General features: G+C 43.7%; 1 protein-coding gene across 1 annotated transcript in view; it reads right to left on the reverse strand.

The window, feature by feature from the left end:
* Positions 1 to 18,924: 18,924 nt before the first annotated feature.
* VWA8 (von Willebrand factor A domain containing 8) overlaps positions 18,925 to 24,077 on the reverse strand; it is a 184,539-nt gene continuing 179,386 nt past the window's right edge. The window contains exon 45 of the mRNA XM_021530815.3: positions 18,925 to 22,659. Within this exon, the coding sequence (XP_021386490.3) occupies positions 22,551 to 22,659 (109 nt within the window). The 3' untranslated portion in view covers positions 18,925 to 22,550. The remainder of the gene's footprint in view (positions 22,660 to 24,077) is intronic.

Below are 24,077 nucleotides of genomic sequence, written 5' to 3' on the forward strand. Positions count from 1 at the left end.
AGTGATGAAACTTGGTTGGAAGGGAAGGGCTCGACCCCTGCTGGCTCCCCTGGCCCTTGTGCTCGTGCCTTCTTCCATTCTTTGTTACTCTTGTGGACTTTTCAGTACATACTGGGTATGGAACTGATTTCCAGCAGCATTGCCTAATCTGAAGGGTCAAAGAAGGCAAGAGAATCTATGTTCAGAACTCCACAGATTCATCTAAGCCCTGGTTTCAGTAGTGGATGCTTGAAAAGAAAACCAGCACAGGGAGTTTCTGCCTGCTGGGAAACATTAGGAATTCACCAGTGGGAAAAGTCCATTCTGCATGGGTCTCATCTGGAGCTCAGCTCAGATGGCTCAGGTGTACCCAGCTGACCAAATGACTGGTATTTGCACCCCTGGAGCCCATCGTGGGAGATTTAATTTACCTGAAGGTGTTAGTCATGACATCTGCTAGACTGTTGGAGAGAAACTTCCGAAGTTGCAATGTTTGGAAGCAAAGCCAATATAAGTGAGGCAGTTCTTGAGTTGAATCCAGCCCTGCATACTGACAGCACGAAATCCATATTCTCAATGGGGAAATCTCCTGTTTTCTATGTTACTTGCTACATTACTGATTTTTTTGCAGCCTGGCCAACAGCTCTAGCTCTCTAGATAACTTTACAATAATGTAAGATGATCCTGGCTGCTACATCTCATCAGTTTAGATTCTAAACTGTAAATCATATTTGTAAACCAGATCTTTTTGAGGTTCTCTCCTTTCTTAGGGGTTGAAAGAGCTATCAGTCAAATGTTGTGGACTGACCTGTGTGATTAAAATAGGCCAGTCTTTATGAAGGCACCCCAGTGCTTTGGTTGCTTTTGCTCTTTCACACCTATATTTGGAAAGCTAAAATATTTATTACTTTAGTTTTTTAAAAGCTACAGACTAGAGGCCTTTACCTCCATCTCCCAAGGCACCAGAGTTCACTGTCTTCTCTGGGAGGCCTGAAGATGCTTAAATAGGCTTCAGACTGGAGGTAAATGTTGACTTCTCCATAGCTGATGGCTGTAACACTGATCGCCATCCTTTGGTTCTGTTGATAATGTATTTCAGATAATTAGTTTTAATTAAAACTGTTGCCCTTGTCTTAAAAAAAACCCCAAATTAAAGTATTATGGTATATATGTAGTCTTCACATTAAAAAAAAAAAAGTATTGCTACTCTATCAAATCCTGTCAGGACCAATTTAGCCTGAATTAAGCATTAGGTAAACCACTGAGGTTAGGATGTTGCCTTTGGCTTTTTCAATAACCATTACAGAAAGGAGAGAAGACTGAATTATCCCCAAATGGTGGTCCTTTGCTGCAGCAAATATTGTAAAACACTCCAGTTAAGCAGGTTTTTCACTCAGGCTTCTCAATCCACTGACTAAAGAAAAGTGTGTCAAAATAAACCTGTAGCAGCTTTTGGGGCTGGAAGAGCAGAGGCAGAAGCGCCCAGCTGGGCAGGGTTCCCTGTCTGGGACTGCATCACACTGTGCAAGCACAGCTGCTTGCTTAGCTCTGGGAGCTGGGCACGGCACTGCTGGCACCACAGCCGGGCACTGAGCCCACGAGGGATGTCACAGGATGAGCCCACGGGAGCTCAGGGCTCGGAGGCAGAGCTGCCAGAGCGAGCTGAGGAGTTCCCTCCTCACCCTCACCACTGCCAGCGCCCTGCCTGCCGCTGGCACCGTGCTTGGGAGCTCCGGGCGCCTCCCTGGGCAGGAGCAAGGAAGCCACGGGGAGTCTCAGGCTGGTGCTTGGGTGTCACAGTGCTGACCCCAGGGCTGTGCCTTTGCCTGTCTGCACCCTCAGAGCACTCTCTTGTCTTTGGCTGCTCCCCACCTGTGCTCCCTGTCCAGCGCCAGTCCCCTGCCTGCCCACCCCGTGCTCACAGTCAGGGCAGCCCTGCTGCTGTAGCAGGAGATCTGGAACCTTGGCATTGTTTTTGTTCATTTGTTTGAAAAAAAAACATTCTAGGACTATGCCTATCCTACGTCCTATGCCTAGGACTATGGCTATCTCAGCTGCCCGACAATTTCTAGGTTAATTCTCTATAATGTGTGGCTCAGTGGCTGAGGACTGCACGGATGCCACTGAAGTCCACGGTGCAGTTTGCAGGTGGGCTGGGATTTAACTCAGTGTCAGTGTGTAGCTGGGCTCCCTCAGAGCTCCAGAAAGTCTATAAATATGGGGTGTGTCAGCTTCTTGTGAAGCACAAGTAGGAGTTTCTGAGCACTGTTTAGAGCATCTCAGGAGGCATTTAGCCTAGTGTCTCAGAAAATTGAATGAATGATTGTGCTGTCCCCTGGTTTTATTCCATCTCTCTGAGAAGCAGAGCGATTCATGAGGGTGGATGGGACTTGACACTCTTTTCCGCATGGGATTTGGCAACAGGGTGGTGCTAAGAGCTTATACCCACAAATATTTTGCACTTTCAAGCTGTGACTTCAATGGACTCTCATGGAACATTAAGCTCTGATGCTGGTAATCTGTCTCCATAGACTGGTTCTCAAGGCTGTGTATAGTTTAGTAGTTTTATGCTCTTGGAAAACTGATTTATGAACATTTATGTTTGTTTATGTGTAGAGTTTATGATGTGAAACAAAATACATGTTTTTCTCAGAGGCCAAACAGAGCAGCTCAGCTCTTAGTCTCCAAATAGCGTCCCAGATAATTTATTTTGCTGACAGCTTGTACAATGTGCTGCTAATACAACAGTAGTTACTACACATTAGCAGCCATACATCAGCTGCCTCAAAGCACTTTGGCATGCTCCAATAAATAAATTCCACTATAAAGCTCAGGGCAGATCTCTCCAGCATGCAACAACCCCAGTTTGGAGGGAGAGGTGACAGTCTGGTGCTTGGCCAAAGGAGGCTGGCTGTGTGTCCATCAGTGATCCAAATACTGCATTAATGCAGAGTTTAGGATTAGGGCTTCTTGCTCACAGCACTTCATCTTTAAACAATCTTGTAGGAAATGTCTTGCCATAGCAAGTGTGTCTGACATTCCTGAGCCCTGCTGAATGAAATTAAGAGAACCAACTTGGTGGGTTTTTCCTGAGGTTGCTACTCAGTAACTCCAGCCCAGATGATTGCAGAGGAATATTACAGAGTTTACAGAAACTTGTCTGAAATCCATTAGTATCCTTGTTTAGTGTTTTCAGTAATGCGAAAGCATCAGGGACCATGTGTTTCTTTACACTTCCACCGACCATGAAGTTATAAAGAAACACGTGATCCCTGATGAAATGCATTACTGAAGGGCACCTCCACCAGCTGTGAAGGTACCTCTTAACACAAAATGCTTCCTGTGAACTGTTCTCTTCCCTCTACATCTCTTTGTATCTAACAAAACCCCTTCTTACAGAGTGGTCTTCCCAAATTAGACCAAAAGATGGGCATTACAGGCTGCCTGACAGCTGGTCCATCCTCAAACAGGCAAAAAGAAAGAAGAGAGACACAGTTAGAGGCTGCAGAATTCTTTTTCTCCTTCATCTTCATTTGTGGCTCAAAATTCACATGGTCTTCTCTGGGAAAGAACTGTGAGAGACGTGAGCCCCTTGCCTGTAACCTCAGAAGCAGAAAGCAGGCAGAGCCAGAGCTGAGCTAAATGAGAAAAACCTGCTCCTCTCTACAGGTTTTACACCTTCTACATCCCAGCTGGCCCCATCCCCCTGATTTTTAGGGCCATAGGAAAAGTGTATAAGCATTTAGACTGTTTCATGGACTCTGGCTTTCCCCAGCATCATCAGTGCTATGTTGTGCATCGAGGGGCAGCAGCTCTGTCATCACATCCCTTTTCAGTGGCCAAGTGTGGCTGTGGCGTGACTCTGCTCCCTCCTGTCCCCACCTGCCCTGCCTGGCTCAGCTGCAGCCTTGCACATGCCTTGGCTGTGGTAGAGCAGTAGCAAGCACCATTAGACAGTTTATTGGAATCTGACACCTGTTGTTGCTGGGTTTTGGGTTTTTTGTTTGGTTGTTTTTCTTTGTTTTCTTTAAAAAATTTTCTTAGCGATTAAATGGTTCAACTTCAGAGGATGGGCTCTGGTGTATGCATTACTTTTGTTACCCCTATCAGGGATAGGGATGGAGGGGAAGGGAGCAAGCACCCAAACAATGAGCAATCTGGATTAAAAACATTTAAATATTTAAAATGTCAGACCTATTTCAGTGTTTCTTTAATAGGATGCATCCACAATGGCTCAAATGAGTCTATGGATTCAAGTTTAAGTCTAAAACAAGCATTTCTCACAGTGATGGCTGGACCATCTGCCACTCTTCCCTAGTCCTCATGACTGAGTGGTTAAATAAGAAGGATCCACTCAGCATCTGCCAATTGTGCTTTTCCAGTGACCTTTCAAAAAACTGACTGCTTTTTGGCTAAAAATAAATTTTACATTACCAAGCCAATTAGGCAGACTTCCCTATGTATTTTGAATAACACCATTGTTTTGAAATACATCTTGGCTTCCATGTAACAAAAGCCTGATGGTAAAAAAAAGGTGGTTTAAATTGGTTCTGTTTATTGGCTGATATTCAAAATACAGTTAGACAGTTGAGCTTCTGTGCTATCCTGTGACATGCCATCGTTAGCACCTCATGAAGTGAGGGGAAGGGAGAATAAAATCACCCAAACCTTTCTGGAAACCTTGTCTGAGCTACTTTTTTTATTCAGGAATTTTCACTTTCAGAGCACCTCTGTTGCAGACTATTTCCCCATAATGACGTGCCTAGACTTTGATGGAAATATTTCCAGGCAGCTCTTATTTCTCCATCCTCTTTTCTCTTTCCATCTGGGGGTGAGCAGTTGGTGTGGTGATGATGATGTCCAAAATGGGAAACAGACTCTGAACTGAGCCAGTCCCTCGAGGAAAGCCTTTCCTATGGGGTTTGATGTGCCTAGATATGCATATCCATAAAAGCCTGGCCTGAAGTAGGGTGGTATTTGCCCTTAAAAGAAGAACTCAGTAGCAGAGATGAGGTTGCAGAAGCAGGGAAAAGGCAAGGTAGGATTTTGAGAGTGCCAGGCTGTAATGATTTGCTTTATATCTGTACATAAAAATGCATTTGCAGTACCTTTCTGTTAAATCACTGATATAATTTCAGATGTTACAATTTACAGATCATTTCTTAAAGCCAGACCAGTTCTGTTGTATATTTTGGAAGTTATAAATGCCTTCAAAATATATACATTTTCCTGGCTTTTGTGACAACCAAATGGTAGGATGACAGACCTGCCAGCCTTGCAAATGCAGATTTTTTTATCAAGAAGGAACACTACTACATGGTAGTGATGTATGGTTGCAAACTGACCATGCTAAAGGGAGAAGTCAGGAAAAGTGACTTCTTTCAGCTTTGCTCAGTTAAGGGCTCAGCCTCTCATTTTCCTATTCTTTGGCTTTTCTCCAATTCCTGTGTTTTTGAGCTTTTATTTTCCCCCATAATCAGACTGATATCATAGGGATTTGCATGGAAACTGATGCCCTCAGCTCATCTCTGTGCCAGAATGACAACAGTCTCTTGTTCCTAATGGAAAAAAAGATGTAAGATTTCCAGACAACCCCAGTTCATGTGGTGAGGGATCTGCTAGCCTATATGCTGAGCCTACTGTGATGCCTCTCTAATTTAATGAAACCATATGAGAAACGGAAAAAAAAAAGTTAATGTGGTATGTGCATGTGTAAGTGTTAGACAGGTCAGTGTTTCTCCATTGCCCCATAAGGCCTTGCCTCTGTCACCTTGGCTGTGTGAAGAAAAGACCCCAAGATGCTGGGTTTTCCCCAAAGGGAGCAAAACCACTGTTGTTTCGGGACCCTACAGTGACCGTCTGCTGTGCCAAACTCCCTGCAGACACAAGCAAGTATCAGCAATGGTTTCTAAGTTCTGCTGAAGTTGTTTGGTACAGTATCCAATCCTTTTGGTGGTTAGCTTGTTGGTTTAAAGGAAGGTTGACACCAAATTTGACTATCTGAAGTGACCCATTCCTCCTCCATGTAGCAGCAGGTGAGGGGAGGTTCAGGAGATGGTAGGACTGGTAGAATGAAACCCCTCTAAAATCCTTGTGCCCTCTGGCTTGGGTACCCTCATTTGGAACCATCAAAGGAAGGCTGACAGGAACAGATCCTGAACCATTTTCAGATATGCCAGATGGATGGATTATAGTGTTAATGCCATTCATCCAGAGGGAAGAAGCTGATGGATAGGCCATGTGTGTCTTGGCCCTTTTAGCATATTTACTTCCTTGCCAAAGCTCTGGGGAAAATAAACTGCTTTTAATGGAAGCTTGCCCAAACAACACCCAAATACTGACACAAGTCTCTGCGTGGCAAGTTTGAATCTACCTGGCTTGTTGGCTCACTGCTTCAGAAACCAAGCTTCAGTGCAAGCAGTGAACAAGTGTTAGTGTGACACTCCGGCCTGATGCGACGTGAAGCAGCTGATGCAGGAATGTGCACCAGAGAGCCAGCTCAATAGAAATCAAGACCTACTTTAGCATCGAATTTTGTATTCTCAGCTTTTAGAGGCTTGGCTTCAGGACATTTTTTCATGTTTAGCTCACTCTGTGCTCTAACTGGAGCTGAGAAAGTTGCTGACTCTGTCCTGTGAAACCTCAGCCATGCAGATGAGGAGCTGACCTGACTCAGTGCCAGTGTCATGCTCAGACTTCCTGACTGGTCTAAAGACACTGAGCTCCTGTGCCTGACCTTGTGTGAGAGCCTCTCCCCATCTGCAAGCCAGATGAACCCAAGTCCCTACCAGTTCTAGGAAAATTGCATTGGTTTGAAATAATGGGCTTGACGTGGGTCCTTTTCCAGGGTGCCCAAGCTTGAGCGGATGGTTTTTCCTCCCATGTGCACACAGGTGTTCTCTCTTTGGAAAACACACTGAAACAGTAGATCCCATTTGTGGTTTTTGTTAAGCTTCCAGCCTTGAGGGGCAGAAGTTGTTTCAGCGAAAGGAAGTAGAGTTTTGAGGTGTGCGTGGGCAGGACTCCTGCTTTGTTCTTGGGTATGCTAAAGTCACCCAGTATCTGGGGCTTTTTGACTGCTGGGTGTGCAGCAGCTGAGGGAAGCAGCAGTGGGTGGATGTCTGCAGGTCTCTCCTTGACCCCATCCTGACGTGAAGGGAGTCACTGAGGAGTGCGTGCTCCTCTTGCAGCTGCTGAGACCCAACCCCAGATCCACCAGCATGCACAGCAAAAAAGGTCTTTTTCCACATGTGTCAAAATTAGGGACAGGGAAGTGTTTATTTATATATTATGTGCAGGGGCTTTCTGGCTTTCTTTGGAGACATTCTCTCTGCCCTCAATTAATTTTCTCCTCTCCTGCCTCCCATGCTCCCCCTTGCTGCCCCCAGCACCCCTCTCTCCCCTCCCTGTCCCTGATGAGTTCCTTCCTCTCCCAGGATTCGGGGCTGGCAGGCTCTTCTGTGGCTGGAGGGATTGGCCTTGGCAGCTGCACAGGAGCCGGGGTGGTGCCACTTGGGTGCCCTCCCAGCCCCTGACTCACTGCAGGGGGGCAACCACATCCCTCCCAGGGAGATGAACTGATCCCATTTCAACTCCAGGCCTTTTTCCACCTCCTTCCCATCCACTTTTGGGTTTTAGGATTCAGAGAGGAGGAAGGGCTCTCTGAAAGGGAGCAGGGCTGCAGATGGACATTGTCACTCTCCTGAACGGCATTTGCCACCTGCTATGCTTGGGAAAGGCGACGTGGATATTTTTCTGTGCCTGATAATCTCAGTGATGTTGCTTTGGCATGACTCAGGAGTGACTGACTTTGCCCAAAATAAAGATTCCTTGCAAGTATGCATCACTCTTCCAGAAGACTGTGATTCACTGGAGGTTTGCCTCCACCCTCTTTGGTGCAGTCCGCAGCTGTGATTCCCTTTGGAGCCTTTTTTGGGTTTCTTTCGACCCAAAACATAGGTTGATTTTGAGAAGTGGATTTGTGTATCCCAGGCCAAATTCTTCTCCCATTCAGTGTGTATGGGCCAAGTTGCTCAGATCCCTTCAGGCTATATCCAAGTTCTCTGTTTTGTATTGAGTTCTAATGTCAGATGGGCGTTAAAAGGGACTGTCCTGGGCATTTACTCTGATTTTCTGTGCTTATCATACACCTCAGGGATCGCTCCCATGTTCTGCTCCAAGGCCTTCTGCTCCAAGTCTCTGGCTGGTCAGAGACACGGGTCTATATCCAAGATCTGAGGTGGAGACCTATCTGTGACTGAATATTGGCAGCAACTGATCATAAAATCTTTCCAGTGCATGGAAAGGCTTCCAAGGAGACTCTAGCTGACTCCACCTTGTCATCTCCAATGCACCACATAGAGGGAATCTAAAGCTGTAGCTTATTTTGCCATCCTTGTTTCTGCATGCTTGTTTGCCTTTAAGTAATTGCATCTCATTCAATTGTGTTTTTCTGGATATTTGATTTGGTTATTAATTTATGTCATACCTTGCTGCTTTTGCTGAGCTTTTCATGTTGTGTCTCCTCATTTTTATCTTCTGATGCTTATTCTCCAAGGACCTGTACTTCTGCCTGAATACCATGTTAACCTTGGACACCAGATGCTTGTTCTTTTATCCCAAGGTCCCAAATCACCTCTGGCGAAAGCTGACATTGTCTTAAAACCTCTGAATCCAATATGGATGATGTCCTGGACTTGGAAAGAGGAGGCTGTCTGCAGATTTGGGCCCAAGCTCCTCATCTCCCCCATTTGTGACTAGAAATGTTCTAGTACCTGCTCCAGCCCACTCATCATCTGCCTTGGATTTCAATGCATCACAAAGGGAGGAAAAAAAGCTCTTCAGACCACCCCAGCAGCCCAGCTATAAAATGTTCCATCCAGAACCAGTTTGTACTGGTTTAGCAAAGCTTTTGAAAACCTCAGAAGCTGTTGGTCCAAGGCTTGCCCCTCCGTGGTAAGGAGACTCATGCAACTAGGAGCCTTTGAGGACGTGCCCAGCAAGAAGGTGCAAACACTTGATGGTGAATATTATGAAATCTGGAGAGCATTTTAAAAGGACATTTAAATATTTAACAATGACAGAGTGGCTCAAAGAATTGCCCGAGGAATAGCTCCCAGTGCTGCTGCTGAAGTGCTGTTTGTTAAGAAAGGTCAAATAGCAAACTGCTAAGGACACACACACCGAGCCAAAAGTCATGTTCTCTTTCAGGATGGTGTATCTGATCTGCTCAGGTCAAACAGTCATCCATGTGTTTGTCTGCCTTGCTGAGACAAGAACAGTTTAGGAAGCTAAAGTTAAAGATATGACAAGTATTCAAAACACATCAAGGAGAATCCAAACTGTCTCAAACCTGATTTCAGGGCAGACATCAGAAATTATTACAGCATTTTAATCCTTTTCTTGACTTGTATAATATTTTTAAAACTTTTCCTGAAGCCAGAAGGGCTTGAAGCTTTGTTTAAAAAGATGGGGGAAATTTCACCAAATGTGATCTTAAAGCAGAACTCTGAAGAAAAAGTGAGCACTCCAAAATAAATAAGCTTGAGCTCAGAAGGGGAAAAGGAAAAGTGTTTCTTCAGATATAATCAGCTTAAGCATGGTGGCTTTTACTTTGCCAGGTGTACTGTCTTTGTTGGTGTTCACTATCTAGACAAGCTTCTTTCTGAAATGCTGTAGAAACTTCTCAGTTTGCTCTCTTTTAGCATGTCATTTAAGGAACTGGACTGTAAATCATTCTGGACTTCAAATAAGCCTTTGATTTCACTTCAGGCTTCTCAAACAGATGTTATGACAGGTATGTAGGTCCATGGTAAGCAATGGCAATCTTCCAGCCATTTTTGTAACCCCTGTGTAGCTCTTTCACAGTTATGACCTAATTCTCACCTTCCCCTCAAATATTCCCCAGTCATGAGACACTAATTTTGGATTCATTATTAAGATCAGATAACAGGAGAAAGTCTTCACTATGAGGGTGATGAGGCACTGGTACAAGTTGTTCAAGAAGCTGTGAATGCCCCATTCCTGGCAGTGCTCAAGGCCAGGCTGGACAGGGCTTTGAGCAACTTGGTGTAGTGGCAGGTGTCCTTGCACATGGCAGGGGGTTGGTGTCTTCCAACTCAAAATCTTCTGTGGTTCTATGCTGAAAATCACATGCAGCCCCTTCTTGCATTCACCATAAATACAAGCCAATGCCTCCCTCAAGCTTTCCAGAAGGTCAGGAGCTGCACTGTCATCTCACAGGAGCTCCCAGGACTATTAATCTGTTAGTGAGGCTTCACAGCTTTTTCCAAGTTCAGAAATGTAAAATGACTTTCTGTGAGTCTGGCCCTGTGCATTCCTTTGCAGTGTTACCATTGCCTTGATGAAGTGCTTTGCCAGAGGTGAGGTACTGATCCACCTGCAAAGGGAGACATTGAAAAAGCTCTTGGTGGGAGAGAGTATTGGGGAAGTGGTGGAAAAATTCTGGTGAAGGAAGACTTGGTGGTAAAATTATTTTACACGCAAGAGCAGCTGACAAATCCATGTAGTCTGTGCTTTTTGTGCGGCATTACAAAATTAGAAAGTTGTTTTTCAATGAACATGAAACTGCTGAAGAACAGAAACTGAAGTGCTGTAAATAGTGCTGGCTCTTTGAAGCCACAAAGAGGAGACTGTTCTGCTGGGAGATGCCAGGCCTGGGAACACGGCTTTCCTTTGTCCCTGCATCATTATGCAGCAGCTGGCGCGCGCTGAGCACGACTCCCAGATTTGCCTGTGCTGCTAACTCAGGACAAAGAAGAGACAGTGGCTGTCTGGGAGTGGTGGCCAAGGGAATTCTAAGTTCTTCAACCCACCTGGCTCAATGGGGCAATGGTCTTCTATGGATACATGTGGTAGGGTAAAGAACCGGTCTGCAAGCTATATTTGCTCAGAATATCTGAGATAATTGTTTCTGTTTTGTCTTAGGAAGGATAAAGAAATCCCAGTTCTTTTTTTTTTAGGAGCTACAGCTTAGTCTCTTATGTCTTTGTCACCAGTGCCAGTGGGTTTTGCACTGGGAGTGGTGGCAGCTGACATGAGCACCCCCGTGGGTTGTCCATGATTCCTGAAAACAGCATTCCAATGCCTGTTTGAGCAGTTTGGCTTAAAATGTAGCTGAGGAAGCAACAGACACTGATGGGCTTAGTCCTGAACCTGGCTGAAACCTCTCCATGGATACACCCCAAGGGCAGATCACAGGGTACTCTGACTGGACACAACTGCCCAAAAGTGTCACCTAATAAGAGATGGTTGAACTGAGCCCAAACACACAAGACAGCTGTAGGAGCCCATTATATTTTGTCTGGTGCAAATGCATGTCTTTGGGGAATTTAAACCCCATCCTACACCCCTGTCTGATTTCTGCATGGATTGTGTCTCGCCTTGACACTTGGAGCTATTTTCTTCCACCAGTTGTCTGTGGCTGGGCCTCAGCTTTGCACAGCCCCTGCTCAGCTTTCACTGTTGAAAGCAAGGAGGGTCATTAAATCCCACTGACCTTCAAAAGAGCCCCAAATGAAACCTTAACAATGCTTTTAATAAAGGTGCTGGCTCTGAAGGTTTTGTCTCATGCACCTCATGCCAGATAATAGCACAAGAGATACTTGTAAATGGGAACTTTATTAAACGTCATTAAAGGAGTCACAGGAGCAAGGGTTGCACCTTTCAGCCTTGCCATGGGAGAACCACTGCATTAAAGCTAAGTTTTTAAATTAGGCTATGGAAATCAGGTTTAACCACTCACAGTGATTTTATCACATGTGTATGCATGGAAACATTTTCTTAACTAATGAACACATGGTGAAGTGGTTAATTGATTGTAGGTGCCTGAGAGCCTCCATGCATTGCACTGATTAATTTCCAGCTCAGCCGTTAGTCTGTGAACGGCTGCAGGAATGAATGTCCCGTGGAGTCAAGCCTGAGGACAGACAACCACAAAACACAGAGGGTTAGGCACAGTTTCACCAAGGAACAGTAGCCAAGATCTGGGGGAGAAAACCTGCCAAGATCATCAGCTGAAGTAAGTAACTCAAGAAGGAGCTGGGCAAGTTTCCAGAGCTGCAGAGTATGAGGTAAAGCCATTAACGGGATTTTTGGTTTTAAGATAATGAGAGATTGGTTAGTGGTTGGGATTTCCTGGACTCCCGAGGCTTAGGAAATACTAGAAACACGGATGTGGAAGGCTGGTCTTGGGGAAGGGGCTCAGGGGCTCCTCTGTGCCAACAACCAGCCTCCCCTGGCCCTGTGCTCTCCAAAAGGAGGTGCCTGGTGGGATCTGTGTTGCATTGGTGTTCCCAAATACAAGGGAAGGCTGAGCTGCCCCAGTTGGCCTGGCACTTGACAGTCAAAGGGCAGCAGCTGGTGGGCTGCATCCAGAGGAGGATGGAGTTACCTCCAAGGCAGGGGCTCTTTCAGATATTTTTATTATGTTCCTTCTTCCAGTTTGGATAAAGGAGGTTGTGCTTTTCAGGGACAAAATTCACAAAACCCAGACAGTGTTTACAAGAGCACAATGAGATGTCTGCTTACAAATTGAATCTCTTGGGGGTTTAATTCCAAACTCTGCTCTTGCATTTGGAGAAGCCATAGAGAATTTTTTTCATTGTAAGGGTTTTCCGACAGTGTTGTGGTGAAAAGAAGGAGGATTGCATAAAAATTAATTGACCACTGGCTGTGGGTTCTAAGTCCAAGAAGAACTGGTCAGTGTATGCTGGCACCCTGCTGAACAGCCAGGAGCTTGGATGATGATGGATTAGCCATTTTATTGAGCTTCTTATTTGTCTGTGCCCTTAGGTTCCTCCTGTGTATCTGCATGCTGGGGGCTGAAGCTCACCCTCTCAGATCCCGCCAGAGTTCTGCCGTTGTGCTTCCCTTTGGAGCATGGTGGTCCCTGAGCCTGGGAGCCAACATGCCCATGCCCACAAGGAGAGGGAAGAGAACCCCCAAAATTTTCTCTGATTGCTCTCTTCTTGGTTTTTTTTTTTTAATATGCATGAGATACAAATAGCATAAGTTAACAAAGCCCATCAGCCTAAATGAAGAGAGATCTTCAGGTGTGCTTGCAAGATGAAGCTGGACTATTCCTAGAGCACCTTGTTGCAATTAGATTGTGTCAAACATGCTACAAGCATGTACCATTGCCTCTGGCTGGGCAAGGGTTAATGTGATTCATAGGATGTCTCAAGCCTTTAAGTTTTTTCCATAAGCAAATGATCATTGCAAATCTCTTGGCATGCTTTGCAGCAATGACCAACATATAAAATAAATATTAATAAAATAATTAGCTTTTCAGAAAAGGGTTAAACCACACTACCAGCTGTGTCTTCACAAACACCACAGCATCTGAACTGCAAAAGTAATGTTCAAACCCCATCTGTAATGGAACAAGTTACTTTCATGCCTATGCATAGAATTTCTGTCTGTGGAATTTGCTTCATCTTGGAATTTTTCAGTGTTAAGTGAGGTTCCATGACTGATGGATACTTGGGAGTTTTAGTTACTAGAAAGGGATACTCAAATACTTAAATACTTGTATGCATTAGCCCTTATTAAATTAAAACTGTTTTAATAATGGGTTTGTTGCAAGAATTTTAATTCCTGTCTTGACTTAATGTAATCCTGTACCATAATATTTTAATGCTGAGAAAGCCTCTGCCTGTTCCATTTTTCACTACCCTTTTCTGTAGGAGGCATACCCACCTTACAGGGGCTTAGGAGCACACTGGCACATCCTTCTTGCCGTGGACAAAGCTGGCTGATTAGCACCCACATGAAAATATCAATCATCAATAAGGTTAAAACCAGCAAATTCTTCCCACCTGCAGTGACGCTGCTGAAGCAGGAGATAAGAAATAGGAAGGAAATGTGTAGGATGGGAGCTGTCACCCTGAGGCAGTGAAGGAGCACATTAGTGGCTATATAATTCATTAGGGGCATGGTGGAAGGTCAGCAGCAGTCAGTACTGCAGCCTGGAAGGAACTGGAGATGCAGGCCTGGAGACTGGTCCCTTATGGTTTGGGTCCAGACTCACCTAAAACTCTGGAGATTAAAAAAAATAAGGACTGAACAAATGACACCTAGTTTTGGACAGAGTGTGAAACTTGAGCCATTTAAAGGGGGCTGATTAGATATTAGGCATTCTTAAAGCCATGAAGTGTTGAATTCCTGTTTTGAGGAAAAATTGACTAAACTTTGACCTTCATTGCCTTGCCAGTCCGAGTTTCCCACATTCACACACATGCTTTTCCTAGAAGAAGTCATCCAGAGGAACAAGGTGCCTTTTGTTAGGAGCAGCCAGCTGAGTTAAATAATGCTGCTTTCAGATCACTCCATGGCACGGAAAGAGCTCAGTGCCCTTCTGGTTTGCTGTCTCCCATTACCTCAAGTTGGGCTGGGCTTTGCAGGCTGTGAGCTGACAGACAGGAGGTCTCAAGCCTTCTGAAGAAGCGTGTTTGTTTTCTGCAGCATGCACTGAGCAGGTCTCAGCTGAAAGCGTGTGGAGATGCTGCCTTGCCAAGCCTGGGCCTCCAAAGGGTGGCTGGGAGGAGCTGCTGGGTGGGACGAGGAGACACCAAGTCTGGAGTCTGACACCTACTCAAGAACTAGTGTGCACAACACTCGAGAGGAAGAGAGGATAAAAAAGAGCTCCTTTTAGGGTCTCCTCTGCCTGGGCACACTTGTTCTTGGCTGTTTGCTTTTGTTTGCGTCAGCTTGGCTTTGACTGGTTTCCTGCCTCTTTCTAGCCAGCACCTTGCATCTGTTTCTGCTCTCATTTGTTTTAGAAAAATAACTTTTTCTCGGTTTCCCTCTTCATTTTTGCTGGTAGTTGTGAAAGGAAGGATATTTTCCTTTTTTGTCTTTACACAGTATCATTGCTGCTTCCTTTTTTCCTTTTTTTCCATCCTGCAAATGAGGCACACTAATGAGAGTACACACCAGTGCTCAAGAAGTAGGAAGCTTTTAACCCCCCCCAAGTGCTGTGTAACAGATTTTGGGGCAGGTGTGGAGGGTGCAAACAAGGAAGGCCTCAAAAGGCTCATGTGACAGTTCTCTGCAAGGGTCATGCTTAGGTGTCAGTGCAGACACCTGCTGCAGATGCTTGGTGTACATTGTAGTGTCTCGCTTTAGCAAACAATTTGAGCAATCTTTTAGCCAAACCATCTGGATAAGGCTGAGAAGGGAGTGCAGAGTTTTGTGGAGAGGACATGCAGGTGGCAGTGGGTGAGATTTAACTTGTGTTAAGTGACTGTGGTCTGCCTGTCAGTCCTGAGACCCTCCCTTTTAAGAGCTGCACTAAACAGGAAGGATAATTAAAAAAAGATAAAGGCTGTGAGCTGCTTTTGACCAAACATCAGGATCTTTCAGATGCTTTGTAAATCATTGAGATGTATTTATGGAAATGTTTTGCTTATATTTTGTGATTCCAAGTAGAGGATTGACACTCTAAGATGCTAATTTAAATGACATTTTGGCCTTTGTCACTATCTAGTTCTAAGTGTATGACTGATCTGTGATATGCATGTGGATAAGAACCCACAGTTGATGAATTAAAAAGCAGAGGAGAAAGGATATGTTTTTATTGCATTATAAACTCCTTAATGACTTCAGAGCTTTAAAACCATATGATTAAGGCTTTATAAAACAATTCATAGTTTTCTGCACCCAGTGCACAATCAGCATTAATGCTGGCCCGTGTTTGGGTATGGATGCTGCAGTTCAGGGCCTGGCTCCTGAATATTGGGGTGTGGGGCTTCTGCTGTTTTAATCTAGATTTTGTGCATTTTAAGACCTTCTGCTTCCAACCTATCCTGCCTGCAAAAGAACAGACTCCACAGGCCTGATCTTATAGTATTATTTGCAGCAGGGAGAGAATGATTTGAGGGGATGATGATATACTTTCTCTGAGATGCTGCTAAAGGAGAGGAGAGTTTTGAGGTCTTAAATGCACTATTACACAGAGGGAAATCGGTGGGCATGAGCTGTTTAGTGGGCATGAAGACCTTCTTAAGTGCAATGGTGATTGAGGGCACTTAAAAATGTAAGAATGAGGGAGAATAAAGCAACTTCTTAAAAAATATTTTTCCGCGGTACTTCCAGTGACTGCCCCCACCCAATTCACTGCTCCATCAGTCCGTGCCTGTTCAGTGCTCAGCTACAACCTTTACAGCAAATTTTTGAAATCACAGCAGGAGCAGGAGACAATCTCTGCCCTCTTCAAAGGAGAAGATAACGGCAGAGGAGGTCAGTGATGACACGGGGAGCAGCTGCAGTGTGGCAGACCCATATGTTGCAGGTCAGCATGGCCCTGGGCGAGCATGGGCTCCACTGTTTGCTCTTCCTAACACGATTGCTGCCCTCAGACACCAAGCTGACAGCCAATTTAGAGCATCTCCTCACCAGGGGCTTGCTTGCCAATCTGTGCCTGCCCTTGACCAATGCTCAGCCCTTGTCCCATGAAATCTGTGCTTAAACATAAATATGGTCCTTCCCCAGGGTCTTAATTGCAAATGTATTGATGAGTGGGAGGTCCCTTTTCCTCTTGCCTCTGGCTCGCTCTCTTGAACTGTGCCACACTGAAAGTGGGTCATGTCAGAAAACTCCGGCAGTGAGGAGGACTATGGCAGCTTTATCACTACTCTGATTTTGCTGTTTTGGTCACATTATATGACTTCTTTCTGAAGGGATGCAGTGAAGTACTCAGTCCTCAGTACAGAAGAGAAAGAGGACAAAGTTTCAGTGTTCCCTGTTCACCCTCCTGAGGAATGCCAAGGGAGCTAAAGACAGCAGGAGATCTGTAGAGCAGTTTCAGATAATTCCAATGGAAAAAAAATATATAGTCATTTTGGTTCACCAGAATTCTACCATGCTTTCTGCTGTTGAATGCAGCACTCAAGGGGAGCAGCCTTGCGTCTAACAAAATGCATTTCTTTAAAAACCTCAAACTTATTTATAATTATCAATTTGGAAACCAAAGTAGGTGACCCTTGCAGATGCTGAATCAAGCTGAAATACAGATGTTGGTGCAGATGGTATGGAGCATGATTTAGTCATGACGACAGCAACAATATGTGGGACACCATTTCTCATATCACCCTGCAGTATAACACATTTTCCTAACCATGAATGTTATTTGTGGACTTTTTCCAGACCACAGTCTGCACATAATATTGTCATCTCACTCAGCCTGGCCAGAGAAGCTCATATAAAATATTCATTTAATGATTTGAACTGAAAAGGCTGTAGCTAAGAATGGGCTTTTTATCAAGTCCTGATATAAAAATAACTTTTTTCTTTCATATTTGTGAGATGTGTTTAGTTTATAGGTGCTGAGTGAATATTTCCACCCTCAGTAAGAGGTTCCAGGGACCACTAAATTTTGGATTGTGCTAGAACGAACTTGTACATATTTAAAAAGAAAGCGAGCTCCTGCAATTTGTATGCAGGGAACATAGATGTTGTATTCTAGTCCCCACGCCACTGTTCCATGAGGTTAACAAGCCTCAGTTTCTTCTGAGCATGTGCCTGGGAAGTTTATTTGATGCCTGCTGCTGATGAGGAGGCTCAAGCATGAGAGCTGAAGGGCCAAAGCCTGAGGCTCAGCCCTCATGGCTCTGATGTGCTGCCAACTCTGGCGGCTGAGTGTGGCAAGCACATTTCTCTCCCTCAGGATTTTTCGTAGAGGTGCACAGAGAGAAATGAAAGAGAAAACAATTTCTATTTCTGCTCCTTGTTTTTCCTATGTGGAATGTGTTTGGAGAATTGTTTACTTGGAGTGAGTGCTTGATTGGATTCTGGTGAGCATTGTTTGAGCCTGATGGCCAATCCAATCCACCTGTGCTGGACTCTCGAGAGAGGGTCACGAGTTGTGTTAGAGCTGGAGTCAGAGAAACTAGTATGTAGTTTTAGTATCCTCCTTTTATATAGCATATTAATGTATTTTAGTATAGTTATAATAACGAAATAATTCAGCCTCCTGAACTGAGTCAGACATCGTCATTTCTTCCCATGGGATTCGCCTGCATTTACAATAGCTGAGCTCCATCTCTGAGCCTGCCCACCCTCAGCCAGGGTGGCTTTGTGCTGCTTGGTGCCCACAGCCGGGCTTGGCCAGGGCCCAGCACCCCTCGCTCTGCCCCCAGTGCCCAGTGTGCCTGCCCTGGCCACCCTCCCCTGCCCTGGCACCGGGGTTTGCACTGGGGTGATTCTGCTGCTCCGCCTGTGCCTGGTAGATCTTTTCTGGCTACTTCAGCTGCTTTTCTCACCTCCATCCTGATCGCACCTGCTTTGCTGCTCAAGTCAAGCCAGTTCAGAAAGCTGAGCAGGTTGAAAATGAGGAATTTGTCATTTTTTCCCCTTGCTTGCTCCCTCTCCTTATGTTTCTTTTGGAACTGAGGGAACTCTGGTGCCAGATTACACCCAGTTTGTAGGGATCCAGAGCCTCGGGCAAATAGGGTCTGGGTCTAGTTTCCAGCCCCACCTGGATTTGCACAGCTCAGCCTGTCCAAAGAAAAACTGTATGTGATGGGTGAAAAAAACAGTGTCAATATCTGAGATTTCTTTTTTTTACATTTCTAACTCTCAGTAAATTTACTGCCATGTGTTTTTTCTTGACTATGATCACACTACAAGTGTAGTAGTAGATGTGTTCAGATACACAGAATTTTTCTGCATGCAGTCATGCCAGATGCTCAGACTAAGGATGTTATGAGTAATGTTAAAGTATCTGATTTTTAAAAATAGATATTCATTTTCATATGTTTAATTGTCCTGTCAAAAGATGGAGAATAGATGGTCATGAAAATGAAGTTATTAAATTTTTATAATTTTGTCCTTGTCTTTGGAGAAAACTCACCATCACTAATCCTGAAGAATTGTTGAATCTCTTCTGCAATCTTCCCACATACACTTACTTCCCAGAAAACACAGTTGGCTTATAAACATTTTATTCAGTGTCAATGCTGTTCACATTGATACAGCAATCTCAAAAACAAAACCGCTTCTGAATTAGGCAATTCGTTACCTGTTTATTTTGGTGGTGTAAAGCCTGTCTCCTAGAAGAGGAAATCCTTCAGCTGAACAGTTTGCTTTGCAAGCTACTTTTTTGCAGAGGAATTTGTTTGCTACAAATTGTTGTAAACAATCTGACATGCCTGAGTGAGACATTCATTTGCTCTGATTGAAATCACATCTGCCTGGACTTTCTGGTTTTCTTTCTTTCTTTCTTTTTTTTTTTTTTTTTTTTTTAATTTATACACCAAAGTTGAATAATAATCCCAAAAATGACTGTGTAGCATAACTAGCTGGCTAGTGGGTACGAACACATTACATACAGAAACAGAATTAGACCAAAATCTGCATTACAAGAGGTAATTAAAATAACTACTGCTGATGTGACTAATACTATTAAAGCATTAGTGATAGGTCAGGCCCTGCTCCAACTGGCAGCTCTATTCAGTCACCAAAACAGGGCCTTTCCATAAAAACTGATGAGTGCAAAAGTGCCTTATTAAACTGTGAGAAGAGATGAAAAATATCTTAACACGCTTTCAGAGGGGATGAGTGACACACAAAGCTGATGCCTGCATTGCAGTGAGAGCAGCCACTGGTTAGGCAGACAAAGCCATGTTACTCTTAAGCATTCCACTAATTAAAAATGTATGCATATTAGGAAGCTCTGCAAATCCTACGAACATGAAAAAGGAGTATTTGCTGAATTTTTGAGCAGTGAAATAACACTGCAAGTCCTGGTGAGACAGGGAAAAGCACAGTTGCTGCTTTGATTTCCCTGGGGTAGTGATGGGCATTAAAGCAGGTGAGAGATGTACAGCCTGGGGAAAATTTTGCCCTGAATTTTTATGATTTAGAAAGACACTGTCAGGTCAAATATGCTCTGCAATGAAATGTTATTAAAGCCAAAACCCAAACCCTTTCCTTCTGAACTGAAAATTTAAAAAAAGTTTCACTCATTTCTTCTCCCTTTCTCTCAAAATCTACTTGCAGTGCCTCTTCCCCTTCACTTGTGACATAGCCCAGCTGCAGTGCTGCATCCAGCTCTGGCCCCAGCACAGTAAGGACATGGACCTGTGGGAGTGAGTCCAGAGGATGGACATAAAGATGGTGAGGGGGCTGGAGCACCTCTCCTGTGAAGACAGCCTGAGAGAGCTTGGGTTGCTCAACCTGGAGAAGAAAAGGCTGCAGGGACATCTTACAGCACCTTCCAGTACCTAAAGGGGGCTCAGAAGAGCTGGAGAGGGACTTTTTACAGGGCATGTAGCAATAGGACAAGTGGGAATGGCCTGACACTGAAAGAGGGCAGGTTTAGAACTTCCACCCACTCCTACCCACCCTCATGGCCAGGCCTGGCCTGGGACATGGCTGAGTCCTACTGGCTGGAGGAACAAGAACTGAAACATAGCAAACATCTCCTGAAACAAAGATAAAACCAAACACTTCAGAAAGGTAACTGTAAATGATGTAACTGTAATGAAAGGTAACTGTAAGTGATACTTATATATGAAGTATGATTTACAGGCATAATCAAGCCAAAGGTTAAAAACTGTATTTATCATAGTTTTTCCCTTAAATAGTACTCATTTTTCAATGATAAAGATAACAGTATTTTACTGCATTTATCCACACAAGTCATGTAGAAAGTGTACAGTGCATTTGCTAATTAACTGCAAGAAAAAGGTTATCTTTTCAGGACTGCTGGCAATAAAGGCAGATATGCTAAAGGAATTTCCATGTGACCACACATTTAGTAAGAGACTTACTAATATTTCAATTCTTTATTGAATTTAGTATCTCATAATATGTTTACAGGACCAAGCTATTTTTATTTTGAAGCATACTTCCCCTTAGTAGCAGCATCTGTGTGTATGTGTGTACACGTGCATTTGTCCCAACCAGGGATAACCTTCTCCTCCCAATTCCAAACAGGAACTGCATCTTCAATCTCTTTGTTTTCACATATATAGTTATCATAACAATGCTAACAAAACTTTGAAAAATGTCTTCCGTCCCCTCTTGTCATACAGGCTTTGAAAGCTGACCAGGCTTCAAAACTCATCCTAAACAGGAGACATTTTTGATACTCTGGTAAAGATTTTTGCTGCAGGACTGATGGACTAGAGAATGACCACCAAAAGCTGGATCCTTAAAAACACCAATGGTTGTATTTAATGAGACCAAATTAATTTGCCTCCTCTGTTCCAAAGATACTGTTCAAGGTGCAGCTTGATCAACTGCAGGACTAAGAGAAAAATTAAAAGAATTGTAATTGCTCCCTCAAATTTTTATAAGCACACTTCCTCCTTGAATGTTCTTTATTCAGAATGTTCTTTTATTCAGTTACTCTCTAATTAGTATCAGTTATGATGTACATCCCCCGCACCAGCCTAATTAAATCATACATTCAATTCATTGAGTATTCCACTGTTCCCAAAGAACTACAAAATAGCTCTTCTTTAGTAGATAAAGAGGAATTATCACCTCGTGGGACAAGCCAAACATCAACAGATTGAATCACAAAGTAAGTCTTTACAACTAACTTGGATATTAAATACATTCTAACACAGATATCTTGCTAAAATACTTTTCCCTCTTCCTTTATAAAAAATAACTTATTTTTTCAGGCCTAAATCTCTCCTCCAGTTTAACCTTCAAATGACCCAAGAAAAACAAAGCACTAGTAATCTTTTTGTCTCCTGATTGAAGAGTCACCTCCAAGTGCTGATGCCATCTCAGGGATTCTGTGTAACAATGCAATGGGCGCAGCATCATCATCAGCTGTGCAAAGGAGACATGGCCCTTCTTGGAAATGCTGCCTCTTGGGTTCTTAAGAGTGTTTTGACCCTTTCCCCTTACTTTTCATAGGCAGAACTGAACTAATGTATTTTTGTTTTCTTTTACTTCTTAACAGCCACTTTCTCTAGCTCTGACAACTCTGAACACCATGCCTGATCAGATAATGAATGTTTACATGTGATGGCCAGTGTTTCCAAACTGCTCCATTGTTCCCAGCATCGGGGTGAAGCTCTGATGCCCATCAAGGCAAGAAAGCAACAGAAGAGGAAGGAAGGATTTCCTGCCTGGCAAGAGCAGTCCTATTTAAATCAGAGATAGAGTTAACCACCCATTCAAACCTATGCACGCGAAACACTGACACAGATTGCCTGGATCTGCCTTGCATAGGATTACCAAATCCCAGTGAACTGTGTTTAATGAAACAGAGTGAGATGATTCTGTAAAGCTGGCAACAGGGCAGGCAGAGGAATGATCACAGACTGTCCTTTGTTTGTTTGTCCCTCAGGAAGAACATTCATTCTGTCGCCATCCTCTGCCCTGATGCAGCCCTTAGAATGTGCTGAGTCGCTTGAGAGATTCTGAAGGAAAATTTACAGCCTGGCCGTCATGTAGATTATGGTTGCTTGGATGATTAAAGAAGGGTATGTACTTTATTAATAATTGTGTTTATCCTCAGCTTTAGGATTTGTGCCTCCAGCAGGAGTGGGTTTCCTTTTTGAGTTCACACCCAGTGACACCAGTGATGCTTAGGCACTTGACAACATGGTAGATGTGAAGATCTGCTGCAAAATCTGAGGGATCTCTTTGGTATCCATGGCAATGAAAGACCGACCTGCTGGCAGTGTCCTCTGCAGCCTAAGGAGCAGAATGAGGGACAAAACACAATTAACACCGCAAATTATCTTTCCTACCACAAGACAGGATTCCTCACATTGCTGTCACCATGCAATTAAAGGTCTGGGAAAGCAACAAAGGGAGAAATTTTGAGAGCGGGTAGGGCACAGAGTTCCTTTCAGCAACACAAACAAGAGTGTTTCCAGAGATTTCTATCCATGTCCTCCTTCTGACATGCCAGAACACCATTTTGATCAAGATACCAGTGATTCCATGAGGTGTCACCACAACTGGTTTGCTGAGGACAGCTACAGATTTACACTGGAAATGGAGATACTTATCCTAAATTGACTACCATGAACCCACAGCTCTTTCAGTTCAAGTCCAATGATTCCAACTTTACTCTTTGTATTTCTTCTTTGACATCACTGCAGATTACACAGAAATGTATTTTTCTGCCAATATTAACCTGACACATTTTTATTCACAGCTTAACCCATCCTTAAAAGTCAAACTGGATGCATATTACAAATCTCACCTCCCTCATGCCCAGTTAGCAGCCTTGGGATTTACTTTTTTTCTGCTTTTTATAGGAGATTTTACTCTATATTATTCCTTCAAGTGAGTAAACTCTCACATTTAAAATTAGTTTAAAAGAAAACTGCAACAGAGAATTCCCTTCTCCTTCCCCCACAGCAGTTACAGGAAGGCTTTGTCTAATTTTGCACTTCCACATAAACAGAAATGCATTTCAGTGACAACACTGTGTGCATTTTCCATATCCAGTGAATTAGGCCATTATAAAATCTCTTACACAGCAGGACATGGTCTAAGATTATTTTTTTCCTTTTCTTAGTTCCTATCAAAAAGTAAAGTGTCTTTCCATAATTATAATCTTTCAGAATGGATTCTGTTTTGATGATTAACACAGCTCTGATGTAGACACCTGTGGCCACAACTCATGGTGTCTGTGCAGTTGTATCTTTCACCCCTTTATTGCTTAAAATTACCTACTGAGGGCCAACTCCCTTTCAGATTTCTCTCATTCTCCTCTAGTTGAGGACTCAAACAGAAACAGAAAAGACACTGTTGATATTTGTGGCTATACAAGCTTTTTGCTGCAGGTACTGGTCCTCAATGGATGAGGAATCCAAAAGAACACCTGGGACAGAATCTTTTTTTTTTTCCCCTTGTGCCCAAACATTTTAAAGTGAAATTATGTAGCAGAACCAAACCCAGGCATATTGTCTCAGGCACTCCAAAGCATTTATGTCTCTAACATAAGGGGTGTATCTGAGTCAAATTTTTGGCTGTTTGGAGGACCAATTATGACCACCATCTTTTGTTTTTATCTCTTTTCTTAGGCCTACATACACTGAAACCATATACTGGGCAATAACAAAGGCACCATATCTCTACTATGAATACATGGTGACACT

The sequence above is a fragment of the Lonchura striata genome, chromosome 2 (assembly GCF_046129695.1).
Source record: "Lonchura striata isolate bLonStr1 chromosome 2, bLonStr1.mat, whole genome shotgun sequence".
NCBI lineage: Eukaryota > Metazoa > Chordata > Aves > Passeriformes > Estrildidae > Lonchura > Lonchura striata.